We start from the raw sequence: 19,609 nt of genomic DNA, 5'->3' as shown, positions 1-19,609 counted from the left end.
TGAAGAAAATGCATTGAATGCCACTGTAATTTCTCTGTATCCTTGGATGTCAAGTTGCCAATCTCTCACTTCCCCCTGGGTGAACATTACAAATTACTTTAAAAACTGAAAGCCATTTCTCTATATGATATATGTCTGCATGACTTTTACCTTCTTCTGATCTGCCATCCATTTGATTAGAATCCTCAGTATTAGTCTCAGGGGAATGATGTTCAAAACTCCTTTTAAGTTGTTGCAAAAACACTTCCATAGATAAGGTAAAATGAAGTTCTTTGTTGTTTAGCCAGTGTACAATAAAAGGTCCACTTTTTTCTTCATTTTCACCAAGACTTAGAGATGTGATAGAAGGCAGTAGAGGAATATCTACCAGAAAAAGATACTGATTGACATTCTTGAGAACTAAGTAAGTTAGGTCAAAAAACAATTTTATAGAAATGGTTTTTAAGCAGAAATCCCACAATGAAAAAAATAAATCCAAGTGTGCTGCCACTTGTCATTCCCTGTACCAAAACCATCTGCTTTGAGACTTGTTCCACACAGAGGTTCTTTAGTATGCTTACATTAGGATAACAGTAGGGTCCTGCAATGTTGATGTAATACTGTGCATGCAGGTTAATTTACTGTTTTTTTTTTTTTTCTATTACAGCTCAGTATGAACCAAATTATTTAAGCATAGTTTTCCAATATTTAGTTCACAAAGGATGCAGCAGTAGATATACACTGTAACCAAAGACCATAGGGTTTACACTAGCAAAAATTAGTACAGAGATCAGACAATGAATGCCCTCTGTAATACCATCACAAAACCCCAAGAGTTCTGGTTCTGATACATTCTGTTAATTCATATGGCTGTTTGATGGTATTTGATGTCCCATGCTGCTGTGAAAAATAAAGCAGAAATCACAAAGTGTGTGACAAAAGCAAGGATCAGACTGCTGCAAAGTAACATAATCTAAATTAATCTAGGCTAAAAAGCAGACAGGTGATTTACTGCAATTTCCTCAAATGAGTGATACAGCAGCATGTTAAAATCTCAAACTGCATGTAATTCCCACCTAGAAGTCTCCATGTATAGTCTCTTCTCCTTCTGCTCCCTATTTATGCACCCTTATTTAAATTCCACACCCTGGGAGACAAAATACTTTTCACCCAAAATCTGTTGTTCTTATCAAAATCAGCAATAGATTTGAATTACTAATCGTCCAATCTAGCCAAAGAAAATTGTAACTGACAGCACACAGATAAAAGAAAGGAGCACCACGACAACTAGCAGTATTGTTGTGGGTTGGGGACACAGCAGGGGAACAGGGCAGAAGTAGAACAGGTCATTTAAGAAGTCTATCTTCCTGCACAGGCCAATGCCAGTCTCAAAAGTATCATTATACATCTGGAAAGTAACAGAATCTGAAGGGAAAAACTTTATTGACGCCCTTTGAAAGATGAAGCTACAGTGAGCATGAATAAGGTGAACTAGAAAGATTACTTTTTAGATTAAGTATAAATCTGCGTGCTTTTTTAGTATTTATCAAAGTCACTAAATAAATCACTTTTTTCCCAACTTCCATCTAAAACTACCAGCTTCTAAATGATGTTCAGCTCTGCACATTTTTCTTAGTGAATTTCTATTTGCTTCATAAATCACAATATCTCTTCCCAGAAAACATCTAAGTCTTTGAATTCAGTAACTTTATCTGTAATTTCCTAGAGACAATTTCGTCCTAGCAACCACTGTTTATTCCTTTCACAGAATTCCACCCAGGCTGGACACCAGAAGAAATAAAATTATAGTATAAAAGTAGGTCGCAAGAATTTTTGTTGCATACATGTTGTATTTATTCTTATCTATAATCTTATATATAAGTATATATGAAAGCATTACTCTTCAAAATGTGAAGTGAATGAGAGATAAAGCTGTTTTGGCTTTAGTTTTTATCAGATAATTTTAAATGCTGTAGTAATGGCAAATTTTAAAGTAAGACATCACAAACCAATTTGCTTTAAATTAAAGGAAATAAAATTAAGTTTTTGGATTAAATTTCATCTCAAAACGGCAAACGAAAAGGTCTACATGAAGAATGTGGTAAGACTGAGGTACTTAAAGACTTGACTGTGAGGGAGAACACTTATTTCTTCAAATTAAGATTTAAAATGTGAAAGTTACCTCAGAGGTTCTACAATAAAGAACAACCTGCTAGCCTCCAATCTACTGAGTTAAAAGACAAGTGATCCAAAAGATATTATTGAAACAGATACTGATTGATATAGATAACATAAAAAGAATATAAGATTAGAAAAGCCAAAGACAAGTTTAAGTACCTAATTTTTCTAATCTTTTTCAAAATTGTTTTTATCATCATTTGTAAGTTTGCTGCTTGGCATATTTAAACTGCAAAGTCTATCAAAAGCAAAGTTAAAGTTTGCATAGCTGTGCTGGTTTTGCCTGGAGGAGAGCTAACTTTCTTCATGGTGTCTCGTACTGGGCAGTGTTTTGGATTTGTGCCGAGCACAGGGTTGATAACACAGAGATGTGTTTGTTGTTGCTGGGCAGGGCTTGCACAGAACCAAGGCCTTTTCTGGTTTTTGTACTGCCACACTGGCAAGGCACTTGGGGCTGCAGTGGACATTGCGAGAACACAGCCAGGACAGGTGACTGAAACTGACCAAAAGGATACTCCAGACCATGTGACATCATGGTCAATGCTTAAAGTGAGAGGAGGAAGGAAGAGGGTGGAAAGTTTGAAGGGATAGTGTTTGTTATTCCAAGCGACTGTTAGGTGTGATAGGGCTCTGCTGTCCTGGAGATGGCTCAAGATCTCCCTGCCCACAGGAAGCACTGAAGTCATTCCTTGTGTCTCTTTGGTCATGTGTGCAGCTTTTGCTTTCACTATTAAGGAAAACAAGGTTGAGATAAAACCTATTAACTTGGTTTTATCTCAGTCCAGGAGGTTTCTACTCTTCTGATTCCCTCCCTAGTCCTGCAGGGAGTGAGCAAGCGACTGCCTGGGGCTTGGTTGATGGCTAACCATGGTTAATCATAACATTAGCTATTCTGTATTAAAAAAAAATGCTTTAAAAGCAAGTAAAAAAAAAGTCAAAGATTATGCGCTACCTACATGAAAAGATTAGCTAGTTCAGTGAGCAATCTGAAGAGGAAAACATATAAGCGGAGATCAACAAATCTCCAAGAAGCTTTCAAGAAAGTTTCCTGTGTGACATTGGGTAATAACAAGCAATGACTGGAGACTTTTCCTGTAGAAATAGGATAGCACTGATGGTACAGCACAGAACTGTAAGAAGTCTCCTTCTGGTAGGCTGGATGTGATTCTAGTCCTGTCTGTTAAAATATGAACCAGTGAAATGCCACTCAAAATGCTGAAGAATAATCAAGGAGAAAGTGTTTAGAGCTTTGCTTAGCAAAGCAGTGTTAATGGAAATCACTTGTTCTTTCCAATCATACCAGATTGTATAGCTAGAAACATGAACTCATCATAAATGCTCTTAGCTGAAAATTGGCCTTTCAAACAAGTAGGAACAGAAAAACAATACTATAAAAGAGAGTTTAACTAGTTTAAGAAAAGAATTACATAGTATGTTTGTTCATTAAGTCTAGACACAGAAAACCACACCAGAACCTTCATGAAAGCTCATTCTATATTGCATCTCTAGTCAGTTTTTCAATGAACAGACACACACTTCATGAAAATGAAATCTTCAGCCATCTGGAGCAGAGCAGGGCCCTATCACACCGAATGGTCACTTGGGATAACAAACAGCGTACACAAAGATAATAAAGACAGAAGTATCAGCAGCTATAGGGGAGTTTCTTCATCCCCTACCAACATGTTGTTCCAGTGCAAGGCAATATCAGAGTTTATGGAATACAGGGTGAAGGCATGTTTTGTTTGGTTCAGAGACAGGAAGACATGAATGTGTGGTTATTTCAACACTTAAGTGTCAGGTGCTCACTTTAAGAAGCTTAGAAATTTTTTATTTTATCAGTGTGTTCCCAGTATCATACACAATTCACAGTAAATTTTAACTCAAGTTACAAATACTTAGCTTTCTCCATTTTAGACACTATCAATCTCATGTAAAAGATGAACAACATAAAAGACAGGATTACTGCACTGGAAATTTATTCAAATAATTTTATTACTGTAGAAAGTTCTTTCATGCAAAAATGAAACTGACATACTAGCAATTTTGTGTGATCATATAAATACTGAACAAATACATCTGCTAAGTTTCCAGAGAGAACACATACCTAACAGCAACTGGAGTTCACTTCATAGCAAAGATTACATTTATTACCTGTGGCTGGATTGATACTGGCAGCAATATGGTAGTGGCAAAGGGCATTTGCATGAGGAGGAATGTTCCTGTGAGCTTCATGAGGATCTTGCTGATGCAGAGCATATCCAGTATGTGCTACAACAGCACCTGACCTCCTCCTTCCTCGTCGGAAGTGCCTCAAGTTTAACTGCATGAAGAATAAAGCATAATTTAAAATCCTTTCAAAAAGAAAAAGCATATTTAATCTCTAAATGGTTTTCTAGGCACTAATGAGTGATATTTTTCAGCTTAAAAGCTAACTTAAAGAATCAGTGGAGTTTCTTGCAAACTTGAGTTGAGTCTGCAGTAGAGAGAAACCAGTCCCTTTGGATTTATTTATGAAGGCCCATAAAATACTTTCATGTAGTAACTACTTCATACTTCAGCGCGCAGACAATGTTCATACACTTCGTGTACTTTCACAGAAAATACTCGTGTTTCATGAACACACACCATGCTTATTCAAGATTCTGAACAAAGCAACAATACTGAGTAGTCTCATTTCATGAAAAACGGGATCTGTACTTTGGATCTAATTATATCAGCACTTCAACACCCCACAAAAGGCCACGAGTTTTAGGGTCTTCCTCTTTTATACAAATACTTGTTTCCAAGGGAAAGAATAATATTCAGTTTTTAAGACTGACTTAAACATTTCAAGCCTTTTGTGCTGTAAACATCTATGTAAGCACTCAAAGGTACACAGAGGTACACAATTTGTATTAAAGATGGTGTTACACTCTTGGCATTCCTTTTCACTTGCTGTGCTTTCCATCTTTACACAGCATGCTCATGTGAAACAGTCTTCTCTCAATTATCACATAATTGCTGTTCCTGATTTCTAATGTTGCCTCTTATTTTCCACAGGAACACAGAAATTTCTCCAGCTTCCTTTTTCCTCCTCTCTTTGACTATTTCCTTTTCTCTGTTGTGCCTTTTAGCCTGCAATATTTTTCAGGTATGCTGCACTATTTTTCAGGTATAGCATGCACTACAAGCATGCTAAATACATCACTCCATTAATATAAAAGCACAATACCCATATATGCTCAACATACCTTTGAAGCAGACCATTAATGCTACACTTTCTTCCTTATTCATACTGGTTAGAAAACACTGTCTGGTAAGAATCACTTGCCCTAATGCATATGAGCAGTCTGCTCTGAGGACTACAGCAGAAAGACTATTTTTCTTCCCTCCATATTACTGTTTTTCCACTTGCAGAAGTCAGAGAGACCATCCCACAACTTCAGAGGTAACAAGAGAGCCCTACCATACATCTTAAGGCAGCATCACCCCTGGGTTTCACATAACCTATATATAATGTGTGCTCCATACTGCTCCTAGCCCTTTGAACTAAATACTGCAAAGCATTCTTTCTTCAGTCACCAGACAAAAATAGGCAGTCGTGACTTTGGAACAGTATGGCTTCAACGTGAGAAGTTCAGCAAAAGAGCTGTCGGCTTAGCCTGCCCAAGGAAGATTTCAAGGAAATTCACCCTTTCATAACATTTTATGCACCTCTCTGGTCTAAAAGTATAAAAGATTTCAGCTTGTGATACATGTTTGAGATACAAATTACCAACTTGTCTAAAATCACAAGTTTTTACATGTGTTTATTCTCACTGTTCAATTTCAATTCTTACCTCCAATGCACTATGCACTTTTTCTTTACTTGAAGTATTTCTCTTGAAGTTATTTGTGAAGTTCACTGCTTCACTCCAATTGCTGTATCCTCCCCTGTACAACAGACTGTCATTGGGTAACAAAGTCTCTGCCCAGAGACGACAAACATTATCCTTACAGCAAGTCAGGAGTACATTGCAGACAGCACCACTAATGAAAGAAAATTTAAGGAGTGAAGAAGCTGCTAACTATTACACAGCATCAAAATAAACCAACATTTCCAAACAGTTTTCCACTATCAGTCTTTGGAATTGCACCAACTTACAGATACTGGCCCAAGAAAAACTCATCAATACATTGTTATGAAAATAAATGATGCAGGAAAGGCTTTCCCCCTCTGTTCAAGTATCTGGCTATAAATCACCTCAAACGTCATCACATAACAGAGCAACAGCAAATTGTGGATTTTAATTTAAAGAAAACTTCATATCTAGAATAGCAAAATGCAAATTTTTATATTTTAAAGTCATTCACATAAAAAGCTAATAATATTCTGGATATCTGATTGTAATTCCAGATCTTACTGTTATCTACCAATTACAAAACAATATATATCCAAAAGAGAGAAACTCAGATAATACCAGAGAAACAAGAGACAATTTAAATCTATGGGTTTTTAATCTTAGTTACTATTTTTCCAAGTCTAACGTGTGTTAAATATATAGCCAAAAAATCCCATTACCCTAAGCCAGATACTGGAAAAAACTACGCAGATCATCAGGTTTCCAGGTCATAGAAGTTCACTATTTAGCTCTACATAATGCTCTAAAGCTACGACCAGACTGTCCAGCAGCAAACCCCCTGAGGAACCATGGAGCAGGCGGATTTTCAAAAGTAACACATGGAGTTAGTACAGTTTTATAAAGAGTCTTAAAGACTGGTATAATGAACAACATAAACTTGCTCAACACAAAGGTATGCAAATTGGTTTGCTACTTGGAATAACATGCCAAAAATCTGGTTGCAGGCCACAAAACTGCTAACACTACTTCAGTTTAAGATTTAAAGTACTGGTGAAAACTAGGCACAGGTCATTTTGGAATCATCTGAACACAACCCTAACACCTCAAACTAAAGGTATCAGTTCCAAATGAATACTTGAATCCAATTTCCAGATACTATTTCTGACAGAGATCCAGCTTTGTAGTAGGCAGAGAAACAAATAAAAAGACACAAAAATATTTGAATGTTTGTAAAAGAGGACTTCAAGTCACAGAACTTTTTCTCTGATTCCATCAGGCTAGAACAAGTCAGAATTAAATGCATGAATGGTCACTTAGTGCAATCAAAAAAAAATGCAAAGAGACATGACTTTTCAAGAGCTAATTTTGTATTTAGTTCAATGCCTAAGTCAGTCTCTGAGACTTCTATCTTTTCAATTCTTTCCCATGTAAGAGGATACTTGCCCTCCTCTCAAGAGCAAAAACAGTATAAAAGGTGTGCACACTCAATAACTGAAGTAAAACACATAATTGTGTGGCTGTTGATTGTAGAGAGAGGCAGACTCTAGAGTGTAGGGGTTTTTTTGGCAATTTATGAACTAGTTATTAGAACTACTGACCGTGGCATGAATTTACTGGTTTTTCTCCATGAAAATGCATTTACTGATCGAGGATGAGCCAAATAAACAAATGAAAAATCAAGCTCTTTTGTTCGGTTTTCTGGACTGGCACCAGGTGGTGATACGGCTGACCGCCAGCTCTCTGCATTGTACCATACTTTCACAAGACAGTCATCCTGTGGAAAGACAAAAAAGGATAGTAAATAAGATTACCTTGCTTAAGAATATGATGCACTTCAAATACTTTTGGGTACCTCTCTTGAGGTTTTGTTTTTCTTTAAAGTAAAATGCTTTTCTTATCTGAGAGGAACACTCCATAATGGAACTTCAAAATGTGATCTTAAAGAAAACACAGGAGCAGAGCTTCCACTTAACTCTTGTCATTACTAACTTGGATTTCAAAGAAGTCCTTCTGATTAGCTGCCAATTTTTAATCACAAAACCACAACTTGCACTAACCTGAGATGGTATTCAAATGTTAATACAACTAATTGTACCTTGTCAGAAAACCACCCAAACTCCCTACATAAATTTAACTGGAAATAGGAAAACAAAGGTCACAGATGATATCTCAAAAAACAAGCTCAGTATACTGGTCAGCCCGTTTGCAGACACACACATGAATTGATTATGCCTTCAAGGACTAGATAAATTAATCTGGACCCAGATTCACAACTTGTTGATCAACTATTAAATGTGAATGGCACTAAAATATTGAAATAACCTGGGTATGCATAACATGACCCTACTGGGGGGGACGATAGGTTGGTGTTGCTGACCAGCATTGTCCCTCACAAAAAGTTAAGTAAAGGATTAAGACATAGAAACAAAGATGTCCTTTAAAGTTCTCCAGGCATGTAACTAACTTAAGCATTTATGGTAAAAAATACGTTATTAATTTTCCTACTTACTAATTTTCTTACTTATTCAGTAATTCGCTTTGAAGGAATTTATAATCTAAAATAACAGGACATAAAATATTGGAGTCAAAAACTCTGCAATATTAACCTTATATAAGCTATTTGCAGATTAATTCCTTTTTCCACCATTCCATCAAATTGTAACATTAGAAACCATTAAACCATTTACACTTGACTTGTAAAATAAACACTAACTCCTACCCATCAAAAGAAGGTGGAATACATATATATATATATATATATATATATTGTTGACAATAACAAAACACTACCTTTTTACATAAAACATATACCCAAAGAATTTTATTTATCTGCAAAGTGGCTGGGATGTCTCTCCTTTCTATGACAGTTAAAGGCATCACAGAACATATAGCAAGAAATACAACATTCAAATAAGCACAAAAAGAATGGAGCATGAGAATTTATTGCTTTGTTTTGATACAGATAATAATCTAGTATGAAGAAAGCCAGTATTTCACTTTATGTGTTGGAAGCTTGTTAACTGGAGTATAGTTTCCCTACAAAAGGAAATCTAGGCAATTTTACAGATTTGTTGCTGCTTTACCTTTTCTTTAAAGATAGCAAATGTCTGAAAAGTTAGTCTTCTAATCAAGCATGATGACCTTAAATGGCAAGCTTTAAAGGAAAAAAGCCACATACATCTAGTAAAGATTACTCATCTGTTCCTGATACACATAACTGAATCACAAAAACATGCATGACAACTACCTTTCAAAAGCAAGATTTATTTGCAGACTGAATCACCATCAAGTCTTTGTTTTTAAGCATGTATTAAGGGATACGATGACCCAAACAGCCAAGTTCCACATTATTACTAAATCAAATGCTGTTCTAACCACTTAATACGTGTACACACTAATTTTTCACTCATACATCCAAGACAGACTAGAGCAAATTGCAAAACTGTCTCTTATTCTTCAGTCTGAAACAAGTTCTGTCAGGTTTCTATTGCTCAGGATTCTGAGACTCTTAAACCAGGTTTTCCCTAATATCAGCAACTGATATTAACTTTACATATTAGAATGTTGTTTTGTATCTAGTAACTCTGCAGCCTTTAGGTTCTTCAGTAGGTAGCAAAAACTCAATGCAGAAAACAACTACTTCTCCCACTCATATTCCTTAACAAGTAATATAAATTTTTGTATGGGTTTGTCACATTTGTTCACTGGATCCTCTACATGATCTTGATTTTTTTTTTCTGCTTTGATTTGTAAGGGCATTATTCCCCTACAAAACCTGAACAACAAGTTTTGGAGTATAAATAAAAGATTAGTTTGTTTCAGGAAAACAAAAGACTGACAATTTGCTTTAATTTTTTTGCTTATTTTGCCAAGGGGCTCTGCTTTGCTGACAAACTGCTCAGTGTTGAGCACATGGAACCAACCAGTGAGACTGGTCACAAACACTGTCATGACCATGTGTCAATACACCCATGGAGGGGAATGCGAACCTCTTCTACAGACACAAAAAGGCGTACTGATATGTTTACACAAAAACATATGAAAGAGCTATTTTTGATTTTTTTAAATGTTTTTTGGTGTTACTTCCTCACTAGTAGGATAGCTAGCAGCGATCTCATCCACAGATTTCCCCCATTCCTCAAAACTCTTCTTTTTCTGATGTCTTATAATTTGGTACAAATTAAAAATTAGTATTTTAGAATAGTAAGCACTGAATATTTGGTGTGTGACCTCCCTGCCTGGAACCACCCTTCTACCAAATTCATGTTTACCAAAGTGTAAAGACACATAGACAGACTACAAAAAAATTATGAAAAACATTTTTTTCATTAAATAACCTTTTTTTTAATGTGTTTTTGCTGGTTTGCTTTAATGCTTATCTGAATTACCACAAAGCTCTAAGGAAAAAAAATGCTTACCTTTCCAGCAGTAGCAAAAAACTCCCCATCTGGTGAGAATTTCATTAAACAAACTTGAGAAGCAGTTCTATAGAATAAAGACAATTAAAAGGAGAAAAAAAACCTTTAACAACTTTTATAGAATTCTAGACATTTTTTTCCTTGAATGCACAAAACTTTTTTAATTCTTAAATACAAGTGTGTATCCTGTTGTGTGAAAGTTAAGTTTTAACAAAGTCCAAAAGACTAAGATGTAAACTCATGTACAACACATGGCTGTAGTGATCCGGAAAACCAAAATCTTGTAGCTGAATATCCAATATTCACAAATATTGTAGCAGAAAAGCAGTTGCCAACAGATTAACCTGCTCTACTTCCACTTCACGATTATAGGGATCTCAAAATGGTCTCTGTTGTACCATATTATCTTCCAACTTCTCCTGAAAGACAGATTCACTTTTCATATTTCCTAGAATTACAACTCAAGAAAACAAAACAGTGTAAAAGGAAAAATGTAGTTAAAAAGTGTCTGAAAGTAGCTGTTACATGAATGGTCACACTGCTATAAGATGCTACACCAAAATATTCTAACCTAATTATGTGGTTAACTTTTGGAGCATTTTACTTTAATTGGCCACTAATAAAGAAGCTTCTTTTACAGGATTTGAAGGACTCAGCTATTGACCAAGTAACAAGGCTTATTAATAGCAACAAGAACATACACAAATTTAATTGCACACCACAGATACAGTGTACATTTTTGTCTTGAATTTAAAACACATATAATATGTTGTTGAGGCCCAACTTTCAAAAGGGATTAAGTTAAATTAATGTCAATAAAGCCGGGTGTATTTATGTCCAGTAACAAGAGCAAGGCAATTACAAAAGCCCTGTATCAAAGAAGTCCATCCAGGTTTAAGAAAAATTCTCCTGCTGGGGCAAATATGAAAACAGTTGGGAATGTTTCCTTCAGGGATTAAAACAGGATATTTTCAGGGGCAAAATAATGTTCTTGCAGACTTCTCTACAAGAAAAACCTATTCTAAATCTAATTGCACTACAAACGCCAGAAGACATACAGGCATAAAAGGTATACAAAAAAAGCAAGTTCTGTTGACCTTTTCCAGGACCTACTCATTCAAAAAAAGCAACACTTAGCTATCTCCAACAAAGAGAGTTTAAAAGAGGAAAACGTGGAGAGCTGAGACTTCTGTAAGTCTTTATACATGATACAAATTCAAAACCTGTTACAGAAGGGACAGAAGAAAAGCACTCTCTATATGATCTAGACTACTGTTACCAGAACCCCAGATTCTAAGCCATACTCAATGGCATTCTGTCTACAGGTTGACTTCTCTTATTAGGCTGAGAGATGAATGCCCAAAGATGTCTCAAAAAATAGAGTAAGTCTTCAACTGCTTGTATTTAGAAAGTTCATCACATGCGAAGAAAAGTCTTTGAGTTGTCATTTGGATGATCTAGGGTTTTTAAACACATCACTGATAGAAGCTCAAGTGAAGAGAAAAAGGAACAATGAAGGATCATAAAATGGATGTTTTTCTTATACATCCAGAAAACTACCTATAGAACTACCTACTAGAATTTTAAGTGCTTCACAAAGAGTAACTTCAGGTGGGTCTGCCCATTCAGCCACTTCGGGAAACTTCTTTAGGAGATGACCATATGGAACATTGCTCCCACACGAACAATGTACCCACCCCACTGTACTAGAAAAGTTTACTTATGGCAGAACGATTTAAATTGTCTTATAAACTTAAGTACTAAACTAAAAGTCCTCAGAATGTACAATATACAAATGCAAATATCAATATCAACATGAACACAAGAAGAGAATTCAGAGACACAGTAAAGAGAATGTATCAACCTTGACTGTTCCAAATACCCAGAATAAATCTAGAAAAAGTATGAGTGAAAGCAAGGGGTGGATGTGTAAGAAGGAAACAACAATGGAGTACACTGAACATAGAAGGAAGGTTTTTTTAATGAGTCCTGACAGCAATTACACAGCTTTCACCTTATTTCTTCTACAAGGAAGAGTGCTTATTGGAGAGCTTCAGTATTAGCGTTCCCTCAGTATTTTACTAGTCTTGTTTGTAGCTGAAGAATTGCTCCAAAACCAATTGCAACTGATCTTATAAGAGGAAAGAATGTCACATAGTCCAGGTAAATATGATTAAAGTTTATCTCACATCAGTAATATTTATCAAGTAACAGTATGCAATAGCATTTCACGTAACTACACTAAGTATTTAATCTCAAAGTTATGAATCAGTAAAGAAAACTGAATTACTTGTCTTTAAATGGATTCCTTACTTGCATTGCCAGATACATCTCCACTCTCCAAGGCCAACACCTGCTCTTTCAGTACTGTCATTGTCAGTAGGGTTTTCCAATGGAACATTGGACCAAAGTTGAAGACAATTGGAACCAGTCAGAAGACGAGTACCTGGAACAAATATTTATCGAAATCTAACAAGCAAGTAGCAAACTATAGACTTTTATAGAGAGAGGAAAAAAATTTCTGCAAAGTTGAAACTGCAGAAAAGAAACTGGCAGATACACCTTTTCTAGATTTTTTTTGTAGATTTGAGCACCTAGAGTGCAAACTATGAAAATTATTCAAATTTGAGTTATTCTCAAAAAGAAATGCCTAGGTCTACTGCAGACATTACTCTTTCTCACCAAATATTTACCATTTAAGCTATGTTTTCTTATTGGCTCAGATAAGAATAATCAAGCCAGACCATACAGATGCACTTAGTTCTCCTGTAATAAGTGACAAAAGGTACATTTCACTCCACTTTGATATTCTCTATCATGCTAGGACAGGGGAAAAAAACCTTTTCCTTGTCCACAAGTAATGACAAAACTTAAAGTAAAAAAATTAGTTGCAGTGTTTCTTTTAATCTGTTTGTACCTGGAGGATCCCATGTTAGATTATGCACTATGGCTTCCAGTGAGATTTGAGCATTCTTCTGCCACTGGTAATGTAACACCTGAAATTTCAAGTATTTACAAACATGAGCATGAAAACTCTTCATTCTCCTCTTTTTATTATATAAATAGTACATCTTCACTGCATTCTCTAGATTTTATGATGTTTAACATAAGTTACTGCTTATCTAATAAAAATTGACTCATTCTGACATGAAAACAAAATAGCTTTTCACTAACATTGCCATACTTATGAGGTTTTTAACTTCTTATTTGAAAAGTTTAGCTTGAAAAAAATTAGTATATAAAATCATTACTGGAATTTGGGAAATGTTTTAGGAGGATGTGACATTTTATTTTTGAAACAAAGATAAGATACCAAGAACTACACAAGTTAAAGGCACCTGGTGCTTGATATCTGTACCATTGTTGAATTAGCAGTTCAGAAAGGTCAAGATAACAAGTGATATTTCCCCTCCGCTCTTTTTTTAAAATTTTTTTAATACACAACAGCACAGTCAAGTATTTTTCATTTTTGCATCACTGCTTCACTCTCTAGAACAGGTTGAGGATTAAGTTTACAAAATATTTATCTTGTCTGTTTCTGTAATAGATCAAAAAGCTTGACGCTTTGATTTATAGAAGAAAATGAGAACATTTCTGGAAATAATATTAGGAGCCAATTTCTTTCTTAATTCCAGACTTTCTTAAAAGTAGTCATCCTCCACCCCAAAAATACCACACAGAAATAGATGTGAAGTTAAAATATGACAACTCAATTCTTCAGAAGTTTGGCAAAAGACAGCAAGAAGCAGCTGCAGATAAGGACCTACACAGAGTATTTGCAAAGCTGGATTTTTTGGGGTTTTGTTGAACAATATGCTGGAAACCATTGTATAAAAGTAAACTGAAAGAATGAAGTAACAGAATATTTCTTCAACTAAAAACATTTGAAAGCAAATCGTGGGTGGTGAGTGCTTCTTCTACTGCTTACAGCTACTACTCCAACTCTGAAGTTTCAAACTAAGTGTACTCTCTACCAGTATAGAAAATCATTCAGGATGGACTGGAAAATGGGGTGGATGGACCAAAAACAAGAGCAGTATATCCAAAGTGTTCATAGGAATGTGAGAACGCACATCTTACAGTAATTTTATTCCACTGCTTTCCAGTGATGTAAATTACAGTGTAGGTGTTAATTTCCAGCTAATTAATTAATACATAATATACCACAATATATATACCACAAGTTTACACGTACATTGAGGATCTTATGACTGAGTTGGTTAGTACAAAGAGGAGAATCCACTAGATGGTCATATAAACAATTTGTTAATACAAATGGTGACCAAGCCCCTGAAGAGGGAGACATAAGCTCCTTGAGCAATTGCTGTCAAAGTTCTTATATCAACAAACTGACTTCAATTAGAATCTAATGCTTCTAATTATAGCCATATTTCTCCTCATGTAAGAAACATGGTTAATTTGCCCTAAATCATATTATTATTCAGAAATTAAGATTCTGGATGTTAATCACTAAACCACTGTCACCAAAAGCCCCAAGAGAATAAATATTTTTCTTATTCACCATTATAACACTGAAGTATAATCATTCTAAAAAAGCCACAGATTTCTGAAACTACTGCAATTTGGTCAAGCACACATAATTTCATAAGCGGAAGTTAAAGTAAGAACTGCAAAACACACCAACACATAAAGGCTACACAGGGTGGTTCAAAAAGAAATTTCTATTTTAATGCCTACACTCATGGTAGAATGGGGCTGTGTATGTGTTCTTGGGTTCTGCCATATTTTGGTTATGAACTGCATGGTTACATAAGCAAGTAATATGAAGCATTAGAGTAAAGCCTATCATCCTCAAAACTATTTCAAATTACAGGCCTCTGTCCTTATCTTACCCTTTTCACTTCCCAAGGACCACCTTTATGTCTCAACTTTATTCCAGCATTAGAAGAAGACACCAAAAAAGCTCCAGCTTTAAAGCAAACTTTACTTTAAAGTAAAATCTGTCAGGCTTTGTAACTGCTCAAATAAATTAAGAACTGATGAAATACTTACATTGTGATGACTGCTGTTCTGCTTCAAGATGCTAACTGGCTCAAAAATACAAATCACCTTTCCATAAGAAGCTGCAATCTAAAGTAATATACATTTATATGTATATAGACATAAAAGAAACAAGCTGAACAAATAAAAACAAGATGCAAATGGTTGATTTAACTTTTAACCCTGCTTGTAGATAAACTTGAAGCTCACATCCATATTTCCTTTTGAAAACAGAAAATTACATTTATCAAAAAGCTCTAACCTAGTGTTGTCAATAATAAAAATACAATCCTCCATTTATTCATTAATCACAGTAAACTACTGAGAGTATAGCTGGACAATTTTTTAAAATCAGATTATTAGCAGTAAACACACTATGTAAACATTCAATACAATCTGCAGAGTTCCAATTCTCAGACATGGAACCAGTACACAATCAGAGCACTTTTGTGTACTTCCCTAGCATTAGAACAGGCTACCTTTCAAGACGTTATTTCAAAAGATCCAAACTATGCCAAAAAAACACCCAGTGCAGAAAATTGTAAATAAAACCACTACTAAAGGCTAACATAAAACAGTCCAAAAAAGTTGCAATATGATCAGTTTTAAGTCAGTGTTTGAAAGTCTTATTTCATCACAGATTATCAATCACCTCAAACTTGCATTAATACAAAATTACTAGTATTTGATCTCAAGGTATCTATATAAAAGCAAGCCTAGAAGGCTTGCTAAGAAGAGCCACAACAAGCAAACGTATGTTAAAGACCTCAGGCAGAGAGTTTGAGAGAACTGTCACACGACAATGTGGCCAAAAAGTATTTTGAATTACAGATTTACAAAACTTAAGGAGTCTGCATAGGTCATGAACAACAGACATCCTGCATTCTGAACTGATGGTAGTTAAACGGAGAACATCTACAGATACGATATGCTGCAATAATCAATCTTCTCTTTCCATAAAATTCTGACTTAAAGTATTCACAGTTTTCCTTTAACAATAATAAAGTAAGTTAGATTCACTTTATAAAAAAAATTTTGATTCCAGCATCAGCCACTAAAGTTTGAAAGGAAACCAAACTAAACTGCCATACCTGAGATCTATACAAACTTAAAGATTCATATAGATCCTAAAATCCACAGATCCATAGCTTTAACAGAAACCCTCTACATTAGAAGAACAGATAGTTAAATAAATTTCCATCCTACTAACATCAGCCTGACCCAAAAATGCCAAGAATAATTTTGTCACATTTGCAAGGAAGAAGTTTCTTCAGGCATTTTCCATACTAATATCTGCCCTCTCTAATTCTCTCTAACTACCTCACTTACTGTTGTATTCTCTAATAATTCCATTCCATACCCAGCAGTAAAAATTTATATAAACTCATATTGATTAGATTTTTTTCCTTTGTTCCTTTTTTCCTATTTTATTTTTCAGTGGTTTTTAAAGATAAGATTAGCATTCCAAAATACTCAACTTGTAGTGTCCAGAGCAACTGCTGCTCCCAAAACTTTCCACTAGTTTCCACAGCCACTCACCCTGCATCTTCACTGAGCTGCACTCCACCAAAAAGAATAATGGTGGGATTGAGAGCACTTTCAGCAAGTTCCCTGAAAACACCAGGATGTGTGGAGCAGGCCACAGGCTGCAGGGAAGGGATGCCAGCCAGAGGAACCTTGGCAGGCAGAGAGATGCAACCATGTGAACATCTACTTCAAAAAGTCCAAGGGCAAGGTCCTGCACCTGGGTCAGTCATAATCAGTACAGACTAAGGAAACTGACAGATTGAGAGCAACCCTGTGGACATGGATTTGGAGATACTGGTGGACAAAAAATCTGTACGTGAGCTGGCAGCATGCGTCTGTATCCCAGAAAGCCAACCAGGTCCTGGACTGCTCCAAAAGAAGGGCGGCCAGTAGGGTGAAGGGGATGATTTCCCTATCCTAGTGAGACATCAACTGGAGTATCACATCCAGTTTCTGCCCAGCATCAGGCAGAAATGGACATGTTGGATTGAAAGAAGGGACACAAAAACGGTCAGAGAACTGGAGTACTTCTCCTATGAAGACACACTGAGAGCACCAGAACTGTATGTTTTGACAAACCAAAGTGGAATTTGTGTGTCAGTACTGATGAAGAATGTCTAAGAAGAAATTCTACCCTTTTAAGAATGACCTGAAAATTCATTGATCAGTCTGGTCAATTAGCAAATTCCTAGCCATCCACTGCTTAGTACTTCAGCATTTTAGAAATACATCCAGTTTCCTTACAGCAAACCAATTACAATACAATTGTACAGCAATACAATACCAACTTGCAGACTCTAAATGACTTCACATGTCTACTTAAGAAATGAAAAATCTCCAAAGCTTAGTAAGCCTTACAGCGTGATACATTCATGTGTGTTCATCTACAATTCAAGGACAATTTCTCATTTAAATGTATACAGAATTGGTATCATGCAATCCAGGTGACCTTGCAAATTTAGAGAAATAATGCTCAGTGAAGTCAAAAAAAAACCCCTTTAGTTAACAGCAGCCAGCAGAGAAACTCAGGTAGACTATGGCTATGAGGTGTCAGAGTCACAAAGAAAAACATTTCCTCATTTTCATTTGTGTTCTTTCACTAGCACTGCAAGAGTTTATCACTCAAATGCTAAAAAGCAGGAGCAGGGTGTGGCTGGGGTTTCATCAGCAGAGTGTTCACAACAAAACTGGTTTCCATCAGAGGTCTTGTCTCAAGATGGAAGCCAGAATATAACCAAAGCTCTCATCAGCTCATAAGGCTTGTAGAAAGCTGACATTATCTACTCACAATGACAAGCTTAAAGAAACAACAGAGGTAGAAAACCCCTCTAACATGAACAAATTGTTATCCAAAGTTCCCAGTAAACTGATCAACAGCTTAATCCTTGTGACATCCCAATGGAGTGATACAGAACTGTGACATCCCAGTGAACAGTTACCTGGTTATTTCTTTTTCACTCTGACAGGAAAATTTAAAAAAAGCTCTCTTAAAAGGAATTAAAACCCAATGTTGTCTAAAATGCAACATTCTGATGCAGACCTAGCTACAAAAAAACAAAAGCTAGGAATTCAAGAAAGCAAACCCCATCCAAGAGAGGCTTTATGAATTGCTTGAAACAGATGTCATTTTTCTGGATGATCTGAAAGTGATTTTTGTGGAAGCACTCATCTCCTGCCAGCCACTAACATGTCAAAGAATGTCAATGACATGCCCGGTAGTGCAAAGCCATAGTGAATAAATGACTTTTGCTTCCAACTTAGTAATCTCTTAGTCAAATTCTTGCCCTGAATGTAACCCTGAATCCACACCTCCTGTGCAGTCCTACCTCTCTTCTACAACTATCTATCATATCTGTGGTTACTATTTATAATTACTGTGCTGCTTACAAGTAAAGATGGAAAGCAATCAGTCATTTTACTATTCATTGTAGTATATTTCCCCTAACTTGCACATTCCTAAGAAGGCACTTAATATGACATTGCTGGAACATTATTAGAAACATTGCTCTACATACCTTCCCCTGTTGCATTGAACAGTCCACACATCCCACTTGAATGTTTCCATGTTTTGCTCCAGGGATTATCTGTAATCGCTCAAAGTCAGTCCCCAGTACCACAATATCACATCCCGATGCGTATGCCTACAGTATTGATAAGAAAAATTAAAAACATCCAAAGAAAACAAAAAAACACCCACTCCAAAATAATGCAAAGCTTTATCTACTTGCAGCATATTAGTGAAATATGAAACACTATAGTCCGTGTATACTATCCAAGTAAAACACTATACAGTCAGAAGAGGTCTTTGCAGAGAAAATACAGATGTCTGCAATTTAAAACCAAGCAATAGAAGCAGCAAATTTCTCTTTCTCCATGCTTACAAGTTCATCATAAGACTTGCATAACAAGCAAACAGTGATTTGTGATAAAAACAAAAAAAATTGGACATACAAAAACATGTAAAAGAAATGTAAAAGCATAAAAGCCATAGTTCTTGCAAAGTAGAAAAAAGTAATATATTTCTTAGATTGGAGAGAGAGACTTGAGAAGTTTTTCTTTTAATTTTGAAATTTCTGAAAAGGGGGAGTAGAATTGAGGAGCTAAAATTTTAGTAAAACATTCAGTAAGGACTTTGTACAGGCAAAAATCAAAAGACTAACAACATGAAGCTTAGTTATACAG

At 35.7% G+C, this 19,609-nt stretch overlaps 1 protein-coding gene across 1 annotated transcript in view; it reads right to left on the bottom strand.

Annotated features, from left to right (window-relative positions):
- Positions 1–19,063, bottom strand: part of DMXL1 (Dmx like 1) — a 65,715-nt gene extending 46,652 nt beyond the window's left edge. Inside the window, exons 1-9 of the mRNA XM_031064297.1 lie at positions 18,943–19,063; positions 15,413–15,490; positions 13,317–13,395; positions 12,713–12,845; positions 10,400–10,466; positions 7,580–7,755; positions 5,979–6,168; positions 4,312–4,480; positions 151–363 (exon numbers count right to left, since the gene is read on the bottom strand). Coding sequence (XP_030920157.1) covers positions 151–363; positions 4,312–4,480; positions 5,979–6,168; positions 7,580–7,755; positions 10,400–10,466; positions 12,713–12,845; positions 13,317–13,395; positions 15,413–15,490; positions 18,943–18,957 — 1,120 coding nt within the window. The 5' untranslated portion in view covers positions 18,958–19,063. The remainder of the gene's footprint in view (positions 1–150; positions 364–4,311; positions 4,481–5,978; positions 6,169–7,579; positions 7,756–10,399; positions 10,467–12,712; positions 12,846–13,316; positions 13,396–15,412; positions 15,491–18,942) is intronic.
- Between the last annotated feature and the right edge of the window lie 546 nt (positions 19,064–19,609).

This window comes from Geospiza fortis, unplaced genomic scaffold (genome assembly GCF_000277835.1).
Source record: "Geospiza fortis unplaced genomic scaffold, GeoFor_1.0 scaffold1111, whole genome shotgun sequence".
Classification (NCBI taxonomy): Eukaryota; Metazoa; Chordata; class Aves; order Passeriformes; family Thraupidae; genus Geospiza; species Geospiza fortis.
The sequence above is the reverse complement of the archived record's forward strand: the minus strand, read 5'-3'. Positions and strand labels throughout refer to the sequence as shown.